This window comes from Phocoena phocoena, chromosome 9 (assembly GCF_963924675.1).
Source record: "Phocoena phocoena chromosome 9, mPhoPho1.1, whole genome shotgun sequence".
NCBI lineage: Eukaryota > Metazoa > Chordata > Mammalia > Artiodactyla > Phocoenidae > Phocoena > Phocoena phocoena.
Genome location: NC_089227.1, coordinates 10,641,906 through 10,659,640, shown reverse-complemented (window position 1 = coordinate 10,659,640; position 17,735 = coordinate 10,641,906). Strand labels below are relative to the sequence as shown.

At 39.1% G+C, this 17,735-nt stretch overlaps 2 protein-coding genes across 2 annotated transcripts; one reads left to right on the top strand and one right to left on the bottom strand.

Annotated features, from left to right (window-relative positions):
• Positions 1-2,151: 2,151 nt before the first annotated feature.
• Positions 2,152-12,548, bottom strand: PSMA2 (proteasome 20S subunit alpha 2). The gene is made up of 8 exons (XM_065883767.1): positions 12,491-12,548; positions 8,784-8,860; positions 7,614-7,746; positions 6,069-6,191; positions 5,258-5,339; positions 3,675-3,748; positions 2,521-2,578; positions 2,152-2,433 (listed from the first exon to the last, which is right to left on the bottom strand). The coding sequence occupies exons 1-8, from the start codon at positions 12,529-12,531 to the stop codon at positions 2,317-2,319; spliced, it is 705 nt and encodes a 234-aa protein (XP_065739839.1). The 5' UTR covers positions 12,532-12,548; the 3' UTR covers positions 2,152-2,316.
• Positions 12,549-12,769: 221 nt separating this feature from the next.
• On the top strand, positions 12,770-17,009 carry MRPL32 (mitochondrial ribosomal protein L32). The gene is made up of 3 exons (XM_065884240.1): positions 12,770-12,900; positions 13,972-14,153; positions 16,550-17,009. The coding sequence occupies exons 1-3, from the start codon at positions 12,771-12,773 to the stop codon at positions 16,802-16,804; spliced, it is 567 nt and encodes a 188-aa protein (XP_065740312.1). The 5' UTR covers position 12,770; the 3' UTR covers positions 16,805-17,009.
• The last annotated feature ends 726 nt before the right edge of the window (positions 17,010-17,735 follow it).

Here is a 17,735-nt window from a genome sequence, read left to right as displayed (position 1 = left end):
AAGGAGTTACCAACTCTTACATGTTCTCAGGCACTTCACTGAGTATCAGCTTGTGTTTCTTTACAACAGGGGCTCAGAGCTTGCCTACATCAGCAAGGAGACGCGTGATAAAGAGGTGAAGTTAAGGCTTAGAGTTGGCGGTTTCAGTCCATGAACATAGTCGAATAATAGATGAAAAATCCTTTGATCACCCTTCTCACCTAATCAGTACCCAATAAGCCAGCACTGGATAATTATAAAGATCAATATTACTTTTCTTCCTTATTTCCCTTTCCTTTTCAACTCTCTCTTCCCCCCATGTGTGAATTTTAAACATTTCCACGTTTCACTGCTAATAATTGTTTTGCAAACTTGGGATTCACGGTTCAGTTGAGGAACTGGAAGAGAAAAACAAGTGGAGGCAAATTTTTTAAGAGAAGATACAAAAAAACTGGACCAAAAATGGAGAGGGGACTGTATATTAGGAGCATTATGATACTTAAATAAGATTAAAAGAAGCTAGAATCCACCGGCTAGAAATGACAGAAGAGTTGGAGAACATTCAGGGATGCATAATGGGTTGTCAGACCAAAAACTTGAGTTTCCCAAGAACTGGAACAAAAGGGGACAAGTGAAAATTAAGGTCAATGAAAAGAACAAACTGAGAACCAAGGGAGTTCTAGGCAGCTTCAGCTGAACTAGGCTTTGTACTTAATGGGGCAAAGAGGCAAAGAACAGAACCTGGACACAGATCTGCTTCAGCTAATTCTTCCTCTCTTTATTCCATAGGACTTACTGTGTTAGCACCCAATAAGAACCTCCACGTTGCTTTCTTTTTGTCCTAAATAAAAATGCCTTTACTCTTCCCTTCTTTGATTTGTAGAATTTTGGCATTCCTCTGGTTTCTTAATATGAGACATTAGAGAGAGCCTAAGCAAATTCAAAGGAGCTAAAACTTATGGGGTACTTAACCATTAACCTTGCCAGGCCTTCCACTTGCATAATCAAGTTTAGTCCTAAGAAAACACTCTGAGATAATTACTTTGTGCAGTCACTTGGCCAGTTAAGTGGGAGAGTTGAGACCTAACTCCAAAAACCATTCCTTTTTAACACTAGGTTCACCTTCTAGCGTGCTCGATTCACAATGTACCAAGAGCCGACGAGGAGAGACTGTTATGTTAACTGAGGCGTTCAAGACAAATGTCTAGAAATAGGTCAAGTTGGTACCTCCCATCTCCCATCATAACGCTTCAGCCACTTACAGGGGTGTTACAGTGACAGTGGGTAGAACTGGGAATCCTGACAAAAACGCTCCAAGATAAGGCTCTTGCCTAAAGAGCCTAAACTTGGCTAGATCATAACCAAGATCTTTAGAGCCCACATTTAAATCACAGAAATGCCCACGATCTCTTTGTTGGTCAGAACAGTGACATTCATAAACTCTATGCTCTGTGAGCAAGACTAATGACATGATCTCTCTTATCCTACGATGGCTTGAAAACTAAGTGCTATGCCTTCACATATAATGAAAACAGGCTTCAGGTACCCCATTATCTGCTTGCTTCTATGAGCCTTAATTTGCAGCGAAGGTTCTGATTACACTGAGATTACATGAACGAGGGAGAGACTTAAGCCATAATTTTGACATTTAAGTATTAGTATTTTATTTCCAGCACTCACGTTCATCCTTGAGTTAAAAAGATTTAGTAGATTCTAGGGGGCTCTTTTTAAATACATTTGCCTACTTGCGATGGAAAAACCAACAGGAGCTAGCACACCATTTTTATGTATGTACATGTCTCCTATAGGAGACTGTTTGGTTTAGCACTCTTGGCAGCTCCAGTGCAATGTCACAGAGCACGCTAGGGTTTCACTGACACACACTGAATGGTGCCTGAAAAACATCTATGCTTCCACCTTGTCTCAGAATCCACGAAAGTCTGCAGATTCTCCCAGCTCTAAAAGCAGTGATGTTTACCGAAATCAGCATTTTGCTTTACTGAAGCAGACATCTGACAGCAAAGAGAGTAACAAGATTTGACTTAACCCAAACTGCATGAGGACTAAAGACAGTTTCACCATTCTGCTTTGCAATGTAGTTTCCAGAAATCAACTGGGATGAAAAGCAGGATATAACTGTTAAAATTTTACTAATTCCTAAAAAGCAGGAAGTTGAATTTAACGGTTTATTATGATTTATAAGTCTCATTTTAAAAACATCAGTCCATCAAACCATGTAGAAATAAGTATGCAAAAAGTCTGCAAAACAAAAACATACTTTAAACATGTTTAAGTAGAGAGGTTATCTGAAATTCCAGATTTTCAGTCACTTCATTGTTATGCAATGGCAGCCAAGTAATCCTTAACTTCAGTTGGAGTCAGCCTCCTAAATCCGGCTTCATTGCAGATTCCAACTTCTATGTTATCTTCTGTCATCTGCCCTTCAAAGCTTTCCTGATCAAGAGGGAGGGAAAAATTTCAATTTTCTAAGCAGTTAATTACACAATCACCACAAATCCAACTGTTAGATATTGAACTAACCTTTAGGGTTAATATGGCTGTATGAATGGCATCTTCAAGTTCCAGATCTTCATTATATCTGAAGAATTTTTTGAAAAAAACCCAATGATTTACGGCACTATTAACATTATTTATGACTATGTAAACACAATGATAGCAACAGCGTAAGATTTCTTAAACATCTAAAACACTCTTAAAAATATTAAGTTACAGATTAATTCTTTTTGTCACCTCACTGAGCTAGCTGCCCCCAGATAAGAAATTGACAATTATTTGGTGTGCATTCCGGACATCATGAAGAGTGTAACCCTAACGTGAGTTTATTTTAGGAAACTTCCTTAAGTATAAACATTTTAATACAATCAGAGTGTGCTGGCAATATTATAACAATTTATAAAAATAAAGCAGAGAAATCAGACTTCTGCTAAAATTTCTTATGTTTTTTATGTTTGGAAGACTCACTAATATGTAAAAGGAAAAAAAATTGCTTTAAAATCCGAAGCTTATTTAAATTTACCAATTAATCCCGAGTCTAAGATTTTTAAATAATCTTAACATGAATATTACATGAAAATGTACTGAGAAGCTTCATTTGGTGGTTAAAATCAATTGCGAACTCTTCCCATTCAAAATGTAGGACATCTTTTGGTGGGCTACAATAATGCTGAGTCTACAATACAGCTGGAAGTAAGGGAGAGCAGTCTGCTGTGCTGGCAGGACAGATTTTTACATATCGCTCTGCTTTTTATCAAGTACATACATCACAACTTTAATCCACCATCAACACCGGGTTTGGCTTCACAATTTCTTTTTTTTGTAATCGTCAAAATGTAAGCTGTTATCACTTACATCATTTAAAAATTTTCCTCCCCAATTTTTTTACTCCAAATCCAATGGTCTTTTTTTTTTTTGAGATAGTAGGAAAAATGAAGTAAAAAAAATAGTATTTAGGAAAAAAAGCATGAGAATGCAGAAAGAGACGTTTGTAAGAAATGAATACTACCACTTAATATATTGAAGGCTGGGGAGCCAGAGTAGAGAAAAGTTTGTTCTATCAGGTAAATAGGCTTGAATACACAGTCATACAACAAATTTGTTTAGATTCATGGTATTATTTAAAGAGAGCTGAAAACTGTAAAGTAAGTTTGCTAAGGAATCTAGTTTTATAAGCCCACCTTTTCTCAAGGAAAGTTTTCCCATTCACATAGTTCTTTCCCATTGCTGTGGCTTTCCAGGCAAAGTAAGCTCCCTAGTCAGGAAGGGAAGAGGAAAAGAACATTTTAAATCATTAACCTAATTACTTAGGATGCTGACATTTATGTCTCACTTCAATAATTCGTCTCTAACTTCTAAGGTCACAAAATATTTACTGGAATGCAACGGAATACGCCATAAAATACGTTAGTGAGATAAATAACAGAAAGGCATGAAGAAACTTTTGGAGGTTATGGAGAAGTCCAGCATCTTCACTGTAGTGATGGTTTTCTCAGGCATTTACATACATCAAAAACCCCACAAACTGTACACTTTAAATATGTGCAACTTATTGTACAAAATTTATGTTAAAAAAAAAAAGAAACTGAGGTTAACTGAGAGCAAATAATCACAAATAATATTGTAGCTTATTAGGACTGAAGGGCTCTAGAAATCTGTCATATATATCTGAAAAATGGTGACCAGTTCTTCATCAGCAGCAGCAAATAAATTAAAAAGACACAGCTTTGCATTAAAATTTTTCAAAGGTGTTGATAATTTGTAATCTAATGTTGAATGAAAGCAGCAGCAGTATGTCCTATATAACATGACTCATCTATTGAAAAAATACATACACACACATACACACAGACACTGAAAGAAACAGATGAAACCTATTTTAAAAGAACCAACTGCCTTTTAGACACAACAGGGGGAAAAGGGCAAAAGGTGAAAGCTGGATGCCAGTGATGCTGGCTCTGCTACCCCCACGAAAGGGAGGTAAGAGAGCATGTCACTTAGCTTCAGAAGCTCGGATATGGGGTAGCAGACACTGTCAAAGTTCCCTAAATACTTAATTTTTCTGATTTAAGTAACAACCAAATTTTTTTTTTTTTTTTTTTGCCTTTTCAGATTACAAAGCTAGTTTGAATTGAGTGAACTTGCCGTTATCTAGTGATCTATAAACTATGAAAGATCAGTTTCTAATCACGAGTTTTTTCTTTCAGGTCTCCTCACAGCAAACATGAGTGACAGATGTGAGACACGTGGAGGAGTGGTACCCTCTACAGACACCTGCTAACCTGAACACCAACCTTCTTCTGCTTTAGAGCAGACAACTCACCCATTTTGCAAAACAGCGAATTCAAGATGGACATCAATATTTGTACAGGAAGAGTCACACTGAAGTCAGCCCCAAGATTAAACTGACTGCAAAGGGCACTGCCCCCACCCAGACCCTTACCTTTAATTACAATTTTTTAAAAGTAAAAGAATTCCACAGATTTAAAGAGACTTGATAACTATTTCAACTAATCATTCAAGGTATGTGAAGTCAAGCAACATACCAGAAGAACACGGGGGGCAGAACTAAAGTGGCTTCCTTATTAGAAGACTGCATTACCAACATTTTAAACGTGCAAGTGAGTATCTACTACTTCTAAAGCCCAAATGAAAAACAAAAAGAGAAAATACTCTAATTTTTAAGCTTTTTATGGCTTCTACTTTTACTAGATATTCAAAGAGCCCTTCGACAAATCCCTCAAATACATCTAATGATACTTACAGATGGATCTGACTGAAATAAATATGGTCGCCCCTCATTCCAACCACAAATAAGTAAAGAAACTCCAAATGGACGAACACCACTGAAGAGAGAGAAATGAAAATTACTTGCCATCTTCATGGTGTTAAAGTCAACCTAAGCTAAGAATTTATTAATACCCTCAAGTAAAGTAAGTGATCAGGTAAACCGAATTAGACTTCTAAGCTCCTTAAAAAGTATTTAACACCATTCTAAACAAATCAATTCAAAATGAATTTTCTTTATGGTACTGAGAAAAGACAGTCAAATCATTTTGGTAAATGGAGTGATACAAACATCAGGGTTAATAAGTGTGGAGTAACAGTGTCCTAACAAAATGACACATTTCAACAAACGCAGCTTTTCCACTGGCTTTACAAATCAGCAGCTACCTCATCCGTGTTCACACCCAAGCTGAAGAACACTGGAATTAAATAAATACGGATGTGTCAAAGAGTTATTGCTTTCATCATGTGCCTATAATCATTTCTGGTTAGAAGATAAATTTGAAAGCAGCAATGACTGTCTGCCCATACAGAAATGGTTTAATTACTAGCAAAAGGACTTTATCTAGCAGTTGGTTTCTGCTACTATACGAGCAGCAAGAAAACATTCCCATTTTCTCTTTAAAAAAATATTTCGGGTCCAGTTAAGATCAGAAATGTTCATCATAGTGATTTTCTCCACTGATTAAGGAAATATACTAAGCCCTCTTTTTTTTAAAAAATACGTCTACTCATAAAGTGATTTTTTTCTAATTCATGACACATTTAAAGTAATAAAACCAACCTACCCTGACTGGGTGTATTCTTGCATCACGGAAGCTACTCTCTGTACCAGCTGAGCTGTGGGAATGGGCTCTTGGTAAACGAGATAGTACTGTTGAGCTAGTTTTCGAGCTCTGTGCACAAGCACTCTGACAAACAGAAAAGAAATAAGATTTAATTAAAATTCAGATGCTTTACTATCTAAAGACTCATTCTCCTTCTGTAGGCATATACCTATAGCACAAGTTTGACACGTATCTCCAATAGTAGCTCTTCGCTCTAAGCCAGTCTTGTTCTTAAATCTGATTATGGTTAATTTACAAGAAAATAGCAGAGCATCACTGAGGAGACAAACCATAGATGAACAAGAACAAGGCAAAAGGAAGGAAACTATGGACTGGGGGGCGCCCATTAGCTTAGCAGCCATGGCTCTAGCGTATGCAAGAACTTTATATCTCGCCACAGCGTCTTCAAGATTGTGCGCCCCTTATCCCAAAGGCAGGCACCTTGCCTTTTTATATTTCACTCCAGGCAACAGGCTAATACGCACACACACACGTGTTCAGGCATATGTTTCTCATTCTGCCTCAATCTTGTTCCACAGATTGGAATTCAAAGGGTACCTTCCAGAGATGAACAGCGTGAAACTAATTATAACTTAAAAAAATGTAAAATTTGTCAAAAGTATAACAATTAAATATACTAGCAAGAGAAGCAGGATTTACCTTTACCTGCTCGCGTACTAATCTGAGCTCTGCACGTTATCCCTCTGAACAATACTCCTGTGGTGTCAGTTTATTCTGTGAGTGCTAGTACACTGCAGTCTCCCTTCCGTGCAGTGGTAACAGGATCCACTGTAGTGAAGCCTGATCACATGCCAGTGACGCTGGTGCTTTTTCTAACTCATGAAATTTTGGCTCTACCTATCTTACTCCACAAAATCAAGAATGAAGTGATAATATTCCTTTTGCTTCTTAAATGACAAACAGAAAGCTGCCAATCTCTTTAAACCTGCTGGCACCCTGATGTAACAGGATTACTCTCTTCCTGTGAAATATCAAAGGAGTGATTATATAAACATCTGGATCCACACTGGCTGTCATACTCCACAACTTTCAGTGGCCTTTTGAGAATCCTGTCCCTTTGCTAAAAACAGAAGTAAACAAAATGAGGTTAACTCTGGATGGTATGCTTTCTTTTGCTGTCTGACAACTTTAAAAATATATAGTTTATTATAACATGTATTGCTTTTGTTGTTTTTAAAATACATTTAGAGAACAGCAAAGCCCTTGCTGAGCCCTTGGATGGTAGAAGAGGTATTATGATCAGCAGGGAAAACCACTGAACAGAGATGAGAGGGGTAAGTATCCATCTCCTCTTTTACGACTGAGTGGCACTGAGCTCTTCTTCAAATAAGCCCCAGTCTGTCTAATACTAGCAAACTAAGTTCAGCTGCCAACGATGAGAAGTTGGGAGATTAAAGGAAAAACATCCTTTGATTTTTCTCCTCAAAGTATAGATTACAAGGAATTCATGAGATGGTGAGAAAAAGAATAAAGGGTACAAGGTACCTGTAATCTGGGCCCATGCCGCTATACACCAAACCTATATGCTTGGTGATTGGTTCCACTTTGTGGACACTTCGCTCGTCATACAAAATGGATTTCTGTTTCTTCTCAGTTGCCAAGACCACACCATTTGCAGCTTTAAAAAAAAGAAGACTTAAATGTTATTTAAAGACTCTGCTTCAACAGTTTTCTAGTTGCGGAAGCATTTCAGCCAAACTCCTTTATTTCTTCTTATTTATAAAACCTTTTCTTCTGGATTTCTATATTAAAATTACCCAAGGAAAGGTAAATCAACTTTCCCTCAATGGTCATCTGGATTGCACTAAGAAGTCCCTCAGCTAAAGGTATTACACAACTTTTCTTAAGAAAGAGTCCATATGTTTCAAAATAATGGAATTCTGCCTACTTGGCCTACTGTTCTTATAATCTGAAATTTTACAACCAACGATATGTTTTTTGTAAGTTATCTTATGATTAACCTTTTCTAAGTTATGGAAAGAATAAAAACTGCCAGAGAACAGTGATACATAATCAGTGGAAAAAAACAAAAGAATACTCAGTTTTCTGAATAGGAAAGACTATTTGTGGGTTATCACAATAGATAAAGGTGCTATATTTATTTTGAAAAAAAATATTCATCTTCTTTGGCTTATTACTTTCTTTAAACATCAAAATACTGTAGATTAACAAAAAGAACTGTTGGGACTTCCCTGGTGGCGCAGTGGTTAAGAATCCGCCTACCAACTCAGGACACGGGTTCAAGCCCTGGTCTGGGAAGATCCCACATGCCACGGAGCAACTAAGCCCGTGCGCCACAACTACTGACCCTGCGCTCTAGAGCCCGCGAGCCACAAGTACTGAGCCCATGAGCCTAGAGCCCGAGCCCGTGCTCTGCAACAAAGAGGAGCCACCACAGTGAGAAGCCTGCACACCGTAACAAAGAGTAGCCCCCGCTCGTTGCAACTAGAGAAAGCCCGCGCACAGCAACAAAGACCCAACGCAGCCAAAAATAAATAAATAAATAAATTTATAAAACAAAAAAACCCAAAAAGAACTGTTAAAAAATTATGCTGCCACAGCTATTTACTTTTACATTAATTACCTATTAATTCCAAAAGAACACATCATGACAACTAATAACAGGAATCTGAAATGAATGAAGCATTTAATTACCTTTAATTCCCACTGAAGGGGCTCCTCCAGCTACAGCAGCCAAAGCATATTCAATCTGGACAAGTTTACCAGATGGGCTTAAAGAGAAACAAAGGTATTGCTAAGTTCACATTCTCAAATACTTATTAGAGGAACACCTCAGAGAAAGGGCAGGTACGTAGGCCAAATCCATTAATCAGGCATCAAGGAATAGCTGGGCTTTGAAAATTTATCATGAAGTTGTACGGAAACTAAGTTTATTCATAGTGTAAGACTAATCTCTTTCCTTAGGTTGTTTTTTCTTGTCTGCCCCTTAAAGCAGCATCATTACTGTTGCCTTTCACCACTTACCAACCTTGTGACTTTGGGCAAATTACTTAACCTCTCTGTGTCTCAGTTTTCTCATCTGTAAAGGGGATAATAGGAGTATAGTAGTTACCTATGAATATTTCAAAGGTTGTTGTGAAGATTAAATGAAGTGATGCCTTTTGTTCCTGGCACAAAATTAGCAGCAAGCAAATACCAAATGGTAATATTATTAAGAACATGTATGTGTCTGTTAAATACCAAATAACAGCAAATAATCCATGTGGGTGGAGTTAAACATTTTATAAAGCAGACATGGCCTAAGACATAAAACCTAGATATCAGTCACAACAAGGTATCTGCTATATAATACAAAACTATTTCGAGATGCCATGAGCTGGTTATACTTAATATCTCTGGTTCCATGAGTTTGGCAGCCAAATGCTACTAGCTAGGCCCAAACTGGCTTTTTAGGTCACATTTTATTTCAACCTAGCTGTTGAGTTAGAACAATTACTATAAATGTCACCAACCTTTCTATTTTATTGACAAAGTCCTTGAATGAAAAGTAATTTGTCCAAAGTGACACACAGCTAGGTCCACATCTCCAGTCTACTACTGAAAATATAATCTTCGGTTTCAGAAGGTCATCTGTTTTATCTTCACAAAATTATAGATACTCTCTGTCACTCAAGTCTCAACTCACACCATCCCATCTTGCTCCAGACACACAACTACTCTTAACATTCAAAAACCCCTCTGACAAGCCAATCCCTCTGCCTGCAACGCACTTCACCACTGTCTGGTGAACTCCTTCCAAGTCATCCTCCGATCCTTAGTAGAAATGCCATGTCCTCAGGGAAGCTGCCCTGACCACCCAGACTAGGTTGAATCCCACACACTCATACCTATACTGTCCTATGCTTCCTCTTTGGCTAAGATTCATCATACTTGAATTATTTTTTCAACATTTACAAAGTGTAAGCTCTGTTCAGTCAGTACTCCAACACACAGCCTATGACCAGGTTCATTTGACTGACAGACACACATCTAGACCTATTTAAGGAATAAGCCTAGGGGCAGCAGTTTAAAGACTGTTCAATGACAAAATTAGCTGACTTGAGCAGAATAACAGCAATAAGCATTTACATTTTTTAAATTAGGCTGTACTTGTTTTCCTTTAATGGTCCCTATTTCGATAATCATATCATGACTTTCTGGGTCCATCCAGCTTTCAATCATTCTTCAATACCTAGTTCAAATACCTCTGGGGACATTTTAAAGGATTAGGTAAACTTAAAAGTTAGCTTTTCTTCTGCTGCCATAATCACACATGTACACTTCTGTCATTGCATCTTTCCGTATGAAAGCTCACGAACCTGGGAGCTCACCGAGCTATCAACCGTCTTTGTATTCAATCATGCCACTACCCAATTCCAAAGCACCAGCATCTCTACCGGGGATAACTGAAATAGCCGTCTAACTAGTTTTCATCTTTTCCACTCTTACTTCCCTTCCCCCACCCGGAGTTACTTTTGTACCATGTCATTCCCCATTTAAATCCTATAATAACTTCTTGGTTCACTTACAATAAAAGCTCCTTACTCTGGCCTACAGGGCCCTGCAAAATTGGCCTGACCCATGCTAAGTCTCTGCTCATTATACTCTAACACACTGGCCTTCTTATCAGTTCGGTCCTTCTCAACTTTGGCACTTTCATACATGCTCTTCCCTCTGTCTGCAACTCTCTCTACCCCTAAATCTTCAAACAGTTGGCTCCCTTTCATCTTTCAGTCCCCCAGAACACTGGTCTTTCCTGACTACCCAATCTAAAGTTTTGTTCCTTCTTTCTCCCTTTCTTGATAAAAATTCCTGAGTAAAGGAAAAACATTCTTCAGAATGCATTAGTAGGCACCCATTTGTTTATCCACTTATTGTCAATATCCCCAACTAAATGTAATCCACAAGAACACCTCCTATAGTATAGTCTCTTGTCATTCCACCTTTAGTAGTTTAACTCTGAGTACTCCAACAGGCTGGAAACAGATTTTTTAATCTAATACATAAATGCACTATCATGTTAAAAAGCAAGACTGTGTTTTTTTTTTTTTTAAGACTGTGTCTTAATAAGGAAATTTATTATAGAAAGATTCAGTCCCTGCTAACATATAGTTGTTTTATGTCTCAGCTCCACTAGGATTACACTCTCTTAAAGATAAAGGTCCAGGTTTGCTTTGTTCACGAATATGAACAGTGACTACTTGGCAAACATTGCTCCCTATTGTTGTGTATGATGAGACCTTTTATTAAAAGAAAAGTATTTTAGCATTTTAAGAAGACGTCGCACAGTAATGGAAAATGTATTAAATTTGTCGTCAGAAAGAACCTAGTCTGAATGTTAACTCAGCTACTCATCTATGACCAGGGACGAGTTATTTAATTTGCCTGAGCTGTGGTTAGTTCATCTGTAAGGTGTTGAGATAACATTTAACACAGATGGTAGCCCAAAGAGATGGACTAAGCTCCACCCACACAGAAAGTCCTCAACAAGTCAGATGAGGCCCGCCTTCAGCAGTCAGATAAGAAAACATTTTAATTAAACGGGGCATCACTGGTCTGTAGGAAAAAGGCCAAATTGAATCCTTCCCCCGTCGATTTCTTAAATCCTTTGGTGACGGTTTTCTTACATTGGGAATGATGATAGTTTAACTCCTTTACTTTGAAAAATATACTTATCTACCTGTTCTAAAATAAAAAAGCCTACAATCTTTTTTTTTAATAAATACATCCCCTTCCCAGAATAATAGCCAAAACGCAAATGTAGCCTAGTAGTTTGGCGCCTACAAAGACTAGAGAATACAAAGATAAATAACGCTTTCACTTTCAGTCCTTAAGCTTCCAGTAGGGGCACCAAAGAAAAGGAAAGCGAGAAGAGGTTTCGAGAGACATTAGTGCCAAATGGAGACTAAGACTCGGACCAAACTGTAAAGTTAGGACTTTCCGAGAAAAAGGGCCCCCATAGGTCTGACCAAGAGTCCGAGCTCCAGAAACTCCCGAATCAGGCCTACTTCGGTCAGGAAGGAAATCCTGAATTCTGAACGGGACACCCGGAGACAGCTAATGCAAAGCTACTTTCTTCCCTAATCTCCAAAGCTAAAGCAAATCCCTGGGTGACGGCCTCAACCTCCAGCAGCGTCAAGGTCGCCCCGGACCCCCCGACTCGCGTTTCCACGAACCCCAGGCACTACCGCTCCCCAGGCCGCGGGAGGGCCTTGCAAATGACTTTGCAAAGTGGCATTTCCACCCCCATTCCCTACTGGGCCCTCCGGAAGCACCAAGCCCGAGACCAGGACGGTAAAAACCGGGTCAGCAGAGTTCCTGCAACCTCGGTTACGAGGAGGACCTCCGGGGCCCTTCCATACCTGAATGTAGTCAGCGAAAAGCTGTAACCACGCTCCGCCATCTTTACCCGAAGACCCAGCGCACTTCCGCACACATGCGCACTGCGGCCCGTTTCTTTTCAATTCCCCTCCCCGCGCCTTCCTTTCCCTCTCTCTGATTGGAGGAAATTCAGAGACGCTTCAGGGGCATGCTGGGAGTTGTAGTTCTAGGTGCGCGTTTGCCCGACTCTGCATGTGTGCGCATGCTCGAGGTAGGGGCGGGACCCAGCGGTTCGGTGGGAGTGGTTTACGGGCGAGCAACATGGCGCCCGCCATGCTGAGGCAGAAGGTTCTGCTGTGGCCCGCAGCCCAGGGACTCCTCTGGAACTTTTGGGAGCAACTGCAGCGGAAACTTCGGCAGAGCCGGCCAGGCTTTCCCAGTCCTCAATGGGGTACGTGGAGAGGGGTGGTGGGGAGGGGACCCCAGGCAGAGTGGTGGGCACCGCTCGTGCTCTGCCCTGCTTCCGCGTCCTGATCTTCGGCCACGCGTTTTTAAAGGGAAGTGTCTTGGTTGTTAAAATTGTCATTGCTTTGACATTTACATTCCACTCGATTTCCAAGGTACCCCGAACATAATAATGATAATACCCAGGCAGTCTGAACCGTGAGCCCCCTATATGTCAAAGCCTACATGTGCTTCCTGAGATAATCTCCACGACAATCCCATTAGGTGTCTCCACTTTTCAACTGAAGAAGTACAGAAAGGTCTCAAGGTCACACAGACCTTCCAGAGCCTGCGCTATTACATCAGACTATGCATAGCAATACTTTTAGATATATTGACAAGGAATACAAGTTGTTAAGTGTTAGACAGCTTTGTATATTTTTAAGCGTTCCTAAAGTCAAAAGAACTGTTGCAAGTCTGAGGAATATTGCAAAGAGACGGTAAAGGAAACTCTCTGATTTTATAAACAGTTTTAAAAACAAAAGTGAAATGTTGATGATCACATAAATAAATTAATATTCTACAAAGAGTGATGAGCTAGTTCTTTTCCTTAGAGAGCTGACGGAGATTGAGATTAAATATTATGAAGAACGAAGTGACTTAAAGGGCCTACCAGGATATGACTGAGGAGCTAACCCAATTTGAATGTAATATAAAAGGGCAATCAACAGTTATCTCAGTGCCAGTAGGAAGTGGATTTTGGAAATCTCAAGCTTAGATTTATTCATGTTTACCACTAAACCCCTGAGTTCTGTATTATGAGAAACTCTTGGTAGAATTTAACCGATTCATTTAAGCAGGTGCCACTAAGAAAAATTCTGTGTTCTTTAAAATTACTTTATGAGTGAGCTTTACTATATTTCAGTAGCTACTAAGGTTTCCTGTTAAATGCCTGTTGAGTGTAATATTTTATATGTGCCTTTTGATATATCATTGTTGATTGTTAAGGAGAATGATACCTGTAAATGGTCATTTAGAAGTTAGAAACTGATTCTGTATCTCCATGTTTGTTTTATAGGACCAGCATTAGCGGTCCAAGGTCCAGCTATGTTTACAGAACCAGCAAATGGTACCAATGGAAGTAAGGAGATTTCCAGCTTTTTGGAGAACATCTTTTGGATGGCAGCTCCCAAAAACAGACGCAGCATTGAAGTTAACCGGTGTAGGAGAAGAAACCCTCATAAGCTTATTAAAGTTAAGGTAAGATGGTGATTTTTGTTGGTGTGCTTTTTCTCATGTCCACCACCGCATATTCTCTTGGTTTATTCACATAACCCATGAGTGAATTATTTTCAGATCTTACATATCTACCTTCCTCTGGCCTAAATTAAATACAATATTCTCATTATGTATGTGTGTGTATCTACTGTCTTGTAGCCTAAGTCTTAGGAACATAGTCAAGGAGGGAGTTTAGAGTCTGGACAGAGGACTGGGTTGTTAAGAGTCTATGTGACTTTTGTATTGTGAGCTGTGCCAGTCCTAAGCTGTGTGATTTTGAACCATATATGAATAAACATTTTAACTATGGCAGACCCTAAAATTAAAGTCAGAAGCGTAGATCTATTCGATTATGGGGTTTTACTAGCCCTTACAGATTTATTCTGTTCTTCACTGTATCCAATAAGGTACAGTTGAAGGAAAATCCTTAGATAAGTAATAAAAATAGCTAATCTCTATTAAGTGCTAATGATGTATCTAAGCGCTTTACATGAATTTTCTCATCATATCCTCACAACAACCCTCCAGAGTAAATATTGTTTTGCTAAGTTTTAAGATGAAGAAACTGAGGCAAAAAGAATTTGCCCGTGGTCTCAGACTTAAAAGCTGAAGCAGGATTTGAACCCTAGCAGTCTCTTGAAACTTTGTGTGTGTTCCTATCCTCAGACAGTTCTAGATCTCAGTGCTCTTCTTCCTCATCCCCCCCACCATGTCCCATGGGTACACTTTCTTCATTGATCTAGTAACAAAAATTTTAGCATTTCTTACCTTTTTTTAAAAAATTTTATTTATTTTTGGCTGTGTTGGGTCTTTGTTGCTGCGCGTAGACTTTTCTCTAGTTTCTGTTGTCTTCGTTGTGGTGCTTGGGCTTCTCATTGCGGTGGCTTCTCTCGTAGTGGAGCACAGGCTCTAGGCACACGGGCTTCAGTAGTTGTGGCACACGGGCTTAGTTGCTCCACGGCATGTGGGATCTTCCCGGACCAGGGCTCGAGCCCATGTCGCCTGCATTGGCAGGCGAATTCTTAACCACTGCGCCACCAGGGAAGCCCAGCATTTCTTACCTTTGATCTGTTAATTTATGGCTTTAATAGCCGTGATTTGAGTTCCTGTTTACTCCACGGCATTCCCCAGCAATGGGGCAGTACAGGTGGAACTCAAGGACAGAAAATGGACTTTCATGAGCCTCCACGTTCAGTATTAAACCAAACCCTTAGAACTTAAGCTCTAAAGTATTATTGAGTCACAGTTGGGACCAGATTTAAAATGTGCAACTGAAAAATACTTCATTAATTGAGGCACCAATAATTCATACAGTTTGGTTGAGAGAATTTAAGAGTTTAGGAATACGATCTGTTACATGACTTCCCTGACTTTGTTTTTTCTGAGGGAAAAGAATAGCTCTCGTCTTGTGCATTCATTTCCTTTGGTGAATTGTTTTCTGCTACATATAGTGTGTTATGCTGAGGGATTTGTTAGGAAAAGGGCACCAAGTGACGGTGGGTATTTTTTCCATACCTCGAAGATGGATGTGCGATCCAGTTTTCCAGGTATTGGAGTAAGATGAGAAGTCGGTGAGGCAAATGATTTGCAAGGTTTTTTGTTTCTTTCAGAAAATGGAGTTCTTTTTGTCGTCTGCCTCACAGATGTTTGTAGATTAATCTTCGGAAGTGCTCAGAGTTTCTTTGATGTTTCCGTTTACTATTTTTCTTTATATTTCAAACCTACCTTTAGAACACAATGAAAGGACTTCTTTAGAGGTTAGAATTGTCTTATTAAAGTTGGGTAGACATATAAAACTCATGAAACCTCAAATTGTAATATATAGGGAATTTTACATTAAGGAATAATCAGTGTTAATTTATAGGAAGAAAACTCACACCACATACCAGCTATACTCCATGCAGGAATTTGAATTACACTCTGATGACCAGGGGAAGCCAACTTGTAATGTGTTTATCACCTTGTTCTTCCCAGGATAGACTGAAAGAAAAAGTGAATTCCCTTTACCTTGGTGTCTTATTTAAGATGCTGGCTGTGTGGTTCACCCCAATGTATTGATGGGCTCCTTATCAGATGTTTAGTTTTTGAGGATGGGGGAATGGAGTACCGTTTCACATAATAAGACTGTTGTATTTAAGTAAAAATGTACCAGATTCAAAGTCGGTAGACCTGAATTCTAGTCCCAATTTTTCTACTAATTCAAATCAGTGTGTGTCCTCAGTTTCCCTATTAAAATGAGGTTGAACTGGGTGGTCCTGTGACCTTGTGCGGCATGGACATTCCAAGGAAGTTTACATATAAGCCTCATTCCTGTCAGTGATGTGTGCGTTATATTGCCTCTTGTTAAAATGTTTTTGTTTGGTTGGGTTTTTTTTAAGAACAATATAGACGTTTGTCCTGAATGCGGTCACCTGAAACAGAAACACGTCCTCTGTGGCTATTGCTATGAGAAGGTGTGTAAAGAGACAGCGGAAATCAGACGACAGATAGGGAAGCAAGAGGGAGGCCCTTTCAAGGCTCCTACCGTGGAGACCATGGTGCTGTACTTGGGGGAGACACCCTCCGAGCAAGACCAGGGCAAGAGGATCATCGAGCGAGAACGGAAGCGGCCATCCTGGTTCACCCAGGATTGACAGCAAACATGTTTCTAGACGATAACTTCACACAAGACGTTTCTCCTGAAAAAGAGGAAAATTCTTTGTTTTTATGTTGGTTGTGTGCTTGTTTTTAAATCATCAGCATAGCCTAAAACATTCTTTATAAGCACTTAGTTTTTTGCGGGTAATTTGAAGAATGCATCAGTAGTAAAGTCTGAAAATGTTTGTTTATGCAGAGGCTCAATGGATTTATGTGTTTGTTTCTATTATACTATGAAGTTTTAGTGAACAGAATTTTCAGGACAGAAAAATAAAACATAATTTAAAATTCGTAGCCAGAATTATGCGTCTGGGCTCTGGTTTTGTTTGTTTGCCACTGGTTTTTCTTACAAGAATACTTACACAAATGCTTTTGTTTAAGTAACACCTGAAAATAGGTTATTTAAATTCTGGGTATCGCTTTTTTAAGATGGTAGATGTAGCAGTAAGAAAAAGTTCGTTCTGTTTGGTTTTTTGTTTGTTTGTTTTAGCAAATTAAAATGGCCTCTGTATGGCACTTTATAGGAGACATGTTCGTTTACTTAGAAGTAGTTCTTGACATTTCGCATTAAATCAAGATGACATTCAGAATTCGTTAGATGGCTCATGAGATCTGTACTTTGTAGTCCGGGGAGAGAGATCTTTTAAAGGAGATGTGAGTGAACTCAGTAGCACACAGAAAATGTGCTGAGGGGGTCGCCCTTGCATTTTCCTTCTAGGATGACCTTTTAGTTTATTTCACATTTCATCATATTTCTCTCTATAGAAATGGCCTTTTTAACTTAGCGCAATTCATTTCATATTTCCGTCTCCTTCGCCCGTTCCTGTGTCTACCCTGAGTCCAAGGTTTGCTGTTTCTTGCCTCGCTAAAAAAAATAATAAAAGTGAGGTAGCGTATTAAAACACAAAGTAAGAGAATTACAGTTGA

Bases quoted from the DNA above. Each gene is read 5' to 3' on its own strand.
- PSMA2 (XM_065883767.1), bottom strand. From the start codon at position 12,531: ATGGCGGAGCGTGGTTACAGCTTTTCGCTGACTACATTCAG. The intron at 7,747-8,783 runs GTAATTAAATGC...TTTTTTTTAAAG, and splicing joins CCCTTCAGTGGGAATTAAAG to CTGCAAATGGTGTGGTCTTG. The intron at 2,579-3,674 runs GTGGGCTTATAA...AAAATTCTTCAG, and splicing joins AAAACTTTCCTTGAGAAAAG to ATATAATGAAGATCTGGAAC.
- MRPL32 (XM_065884240.1), top strand. From the start codon at position 12,771: ATGGCGCCCGCCATGCTGAGGCAGAAGGTTCTGCTGTGGCCCGCAGCC. The intron at 12,901-13,971 runs GTACGTGGAGAG...TTTGTTTTATAG, and splicing joins CTTTCCCAGTCCTCAATGGG to GACCAGCATTAGCGGTCCAA. The intron at 14,154-16,549 runs GTAAGATGGTGA...GTTTTTTTTAAG, and splicing joins ATAAGCTTATTAAAGTTAAG to AACAATATAGACGTTTGTCC.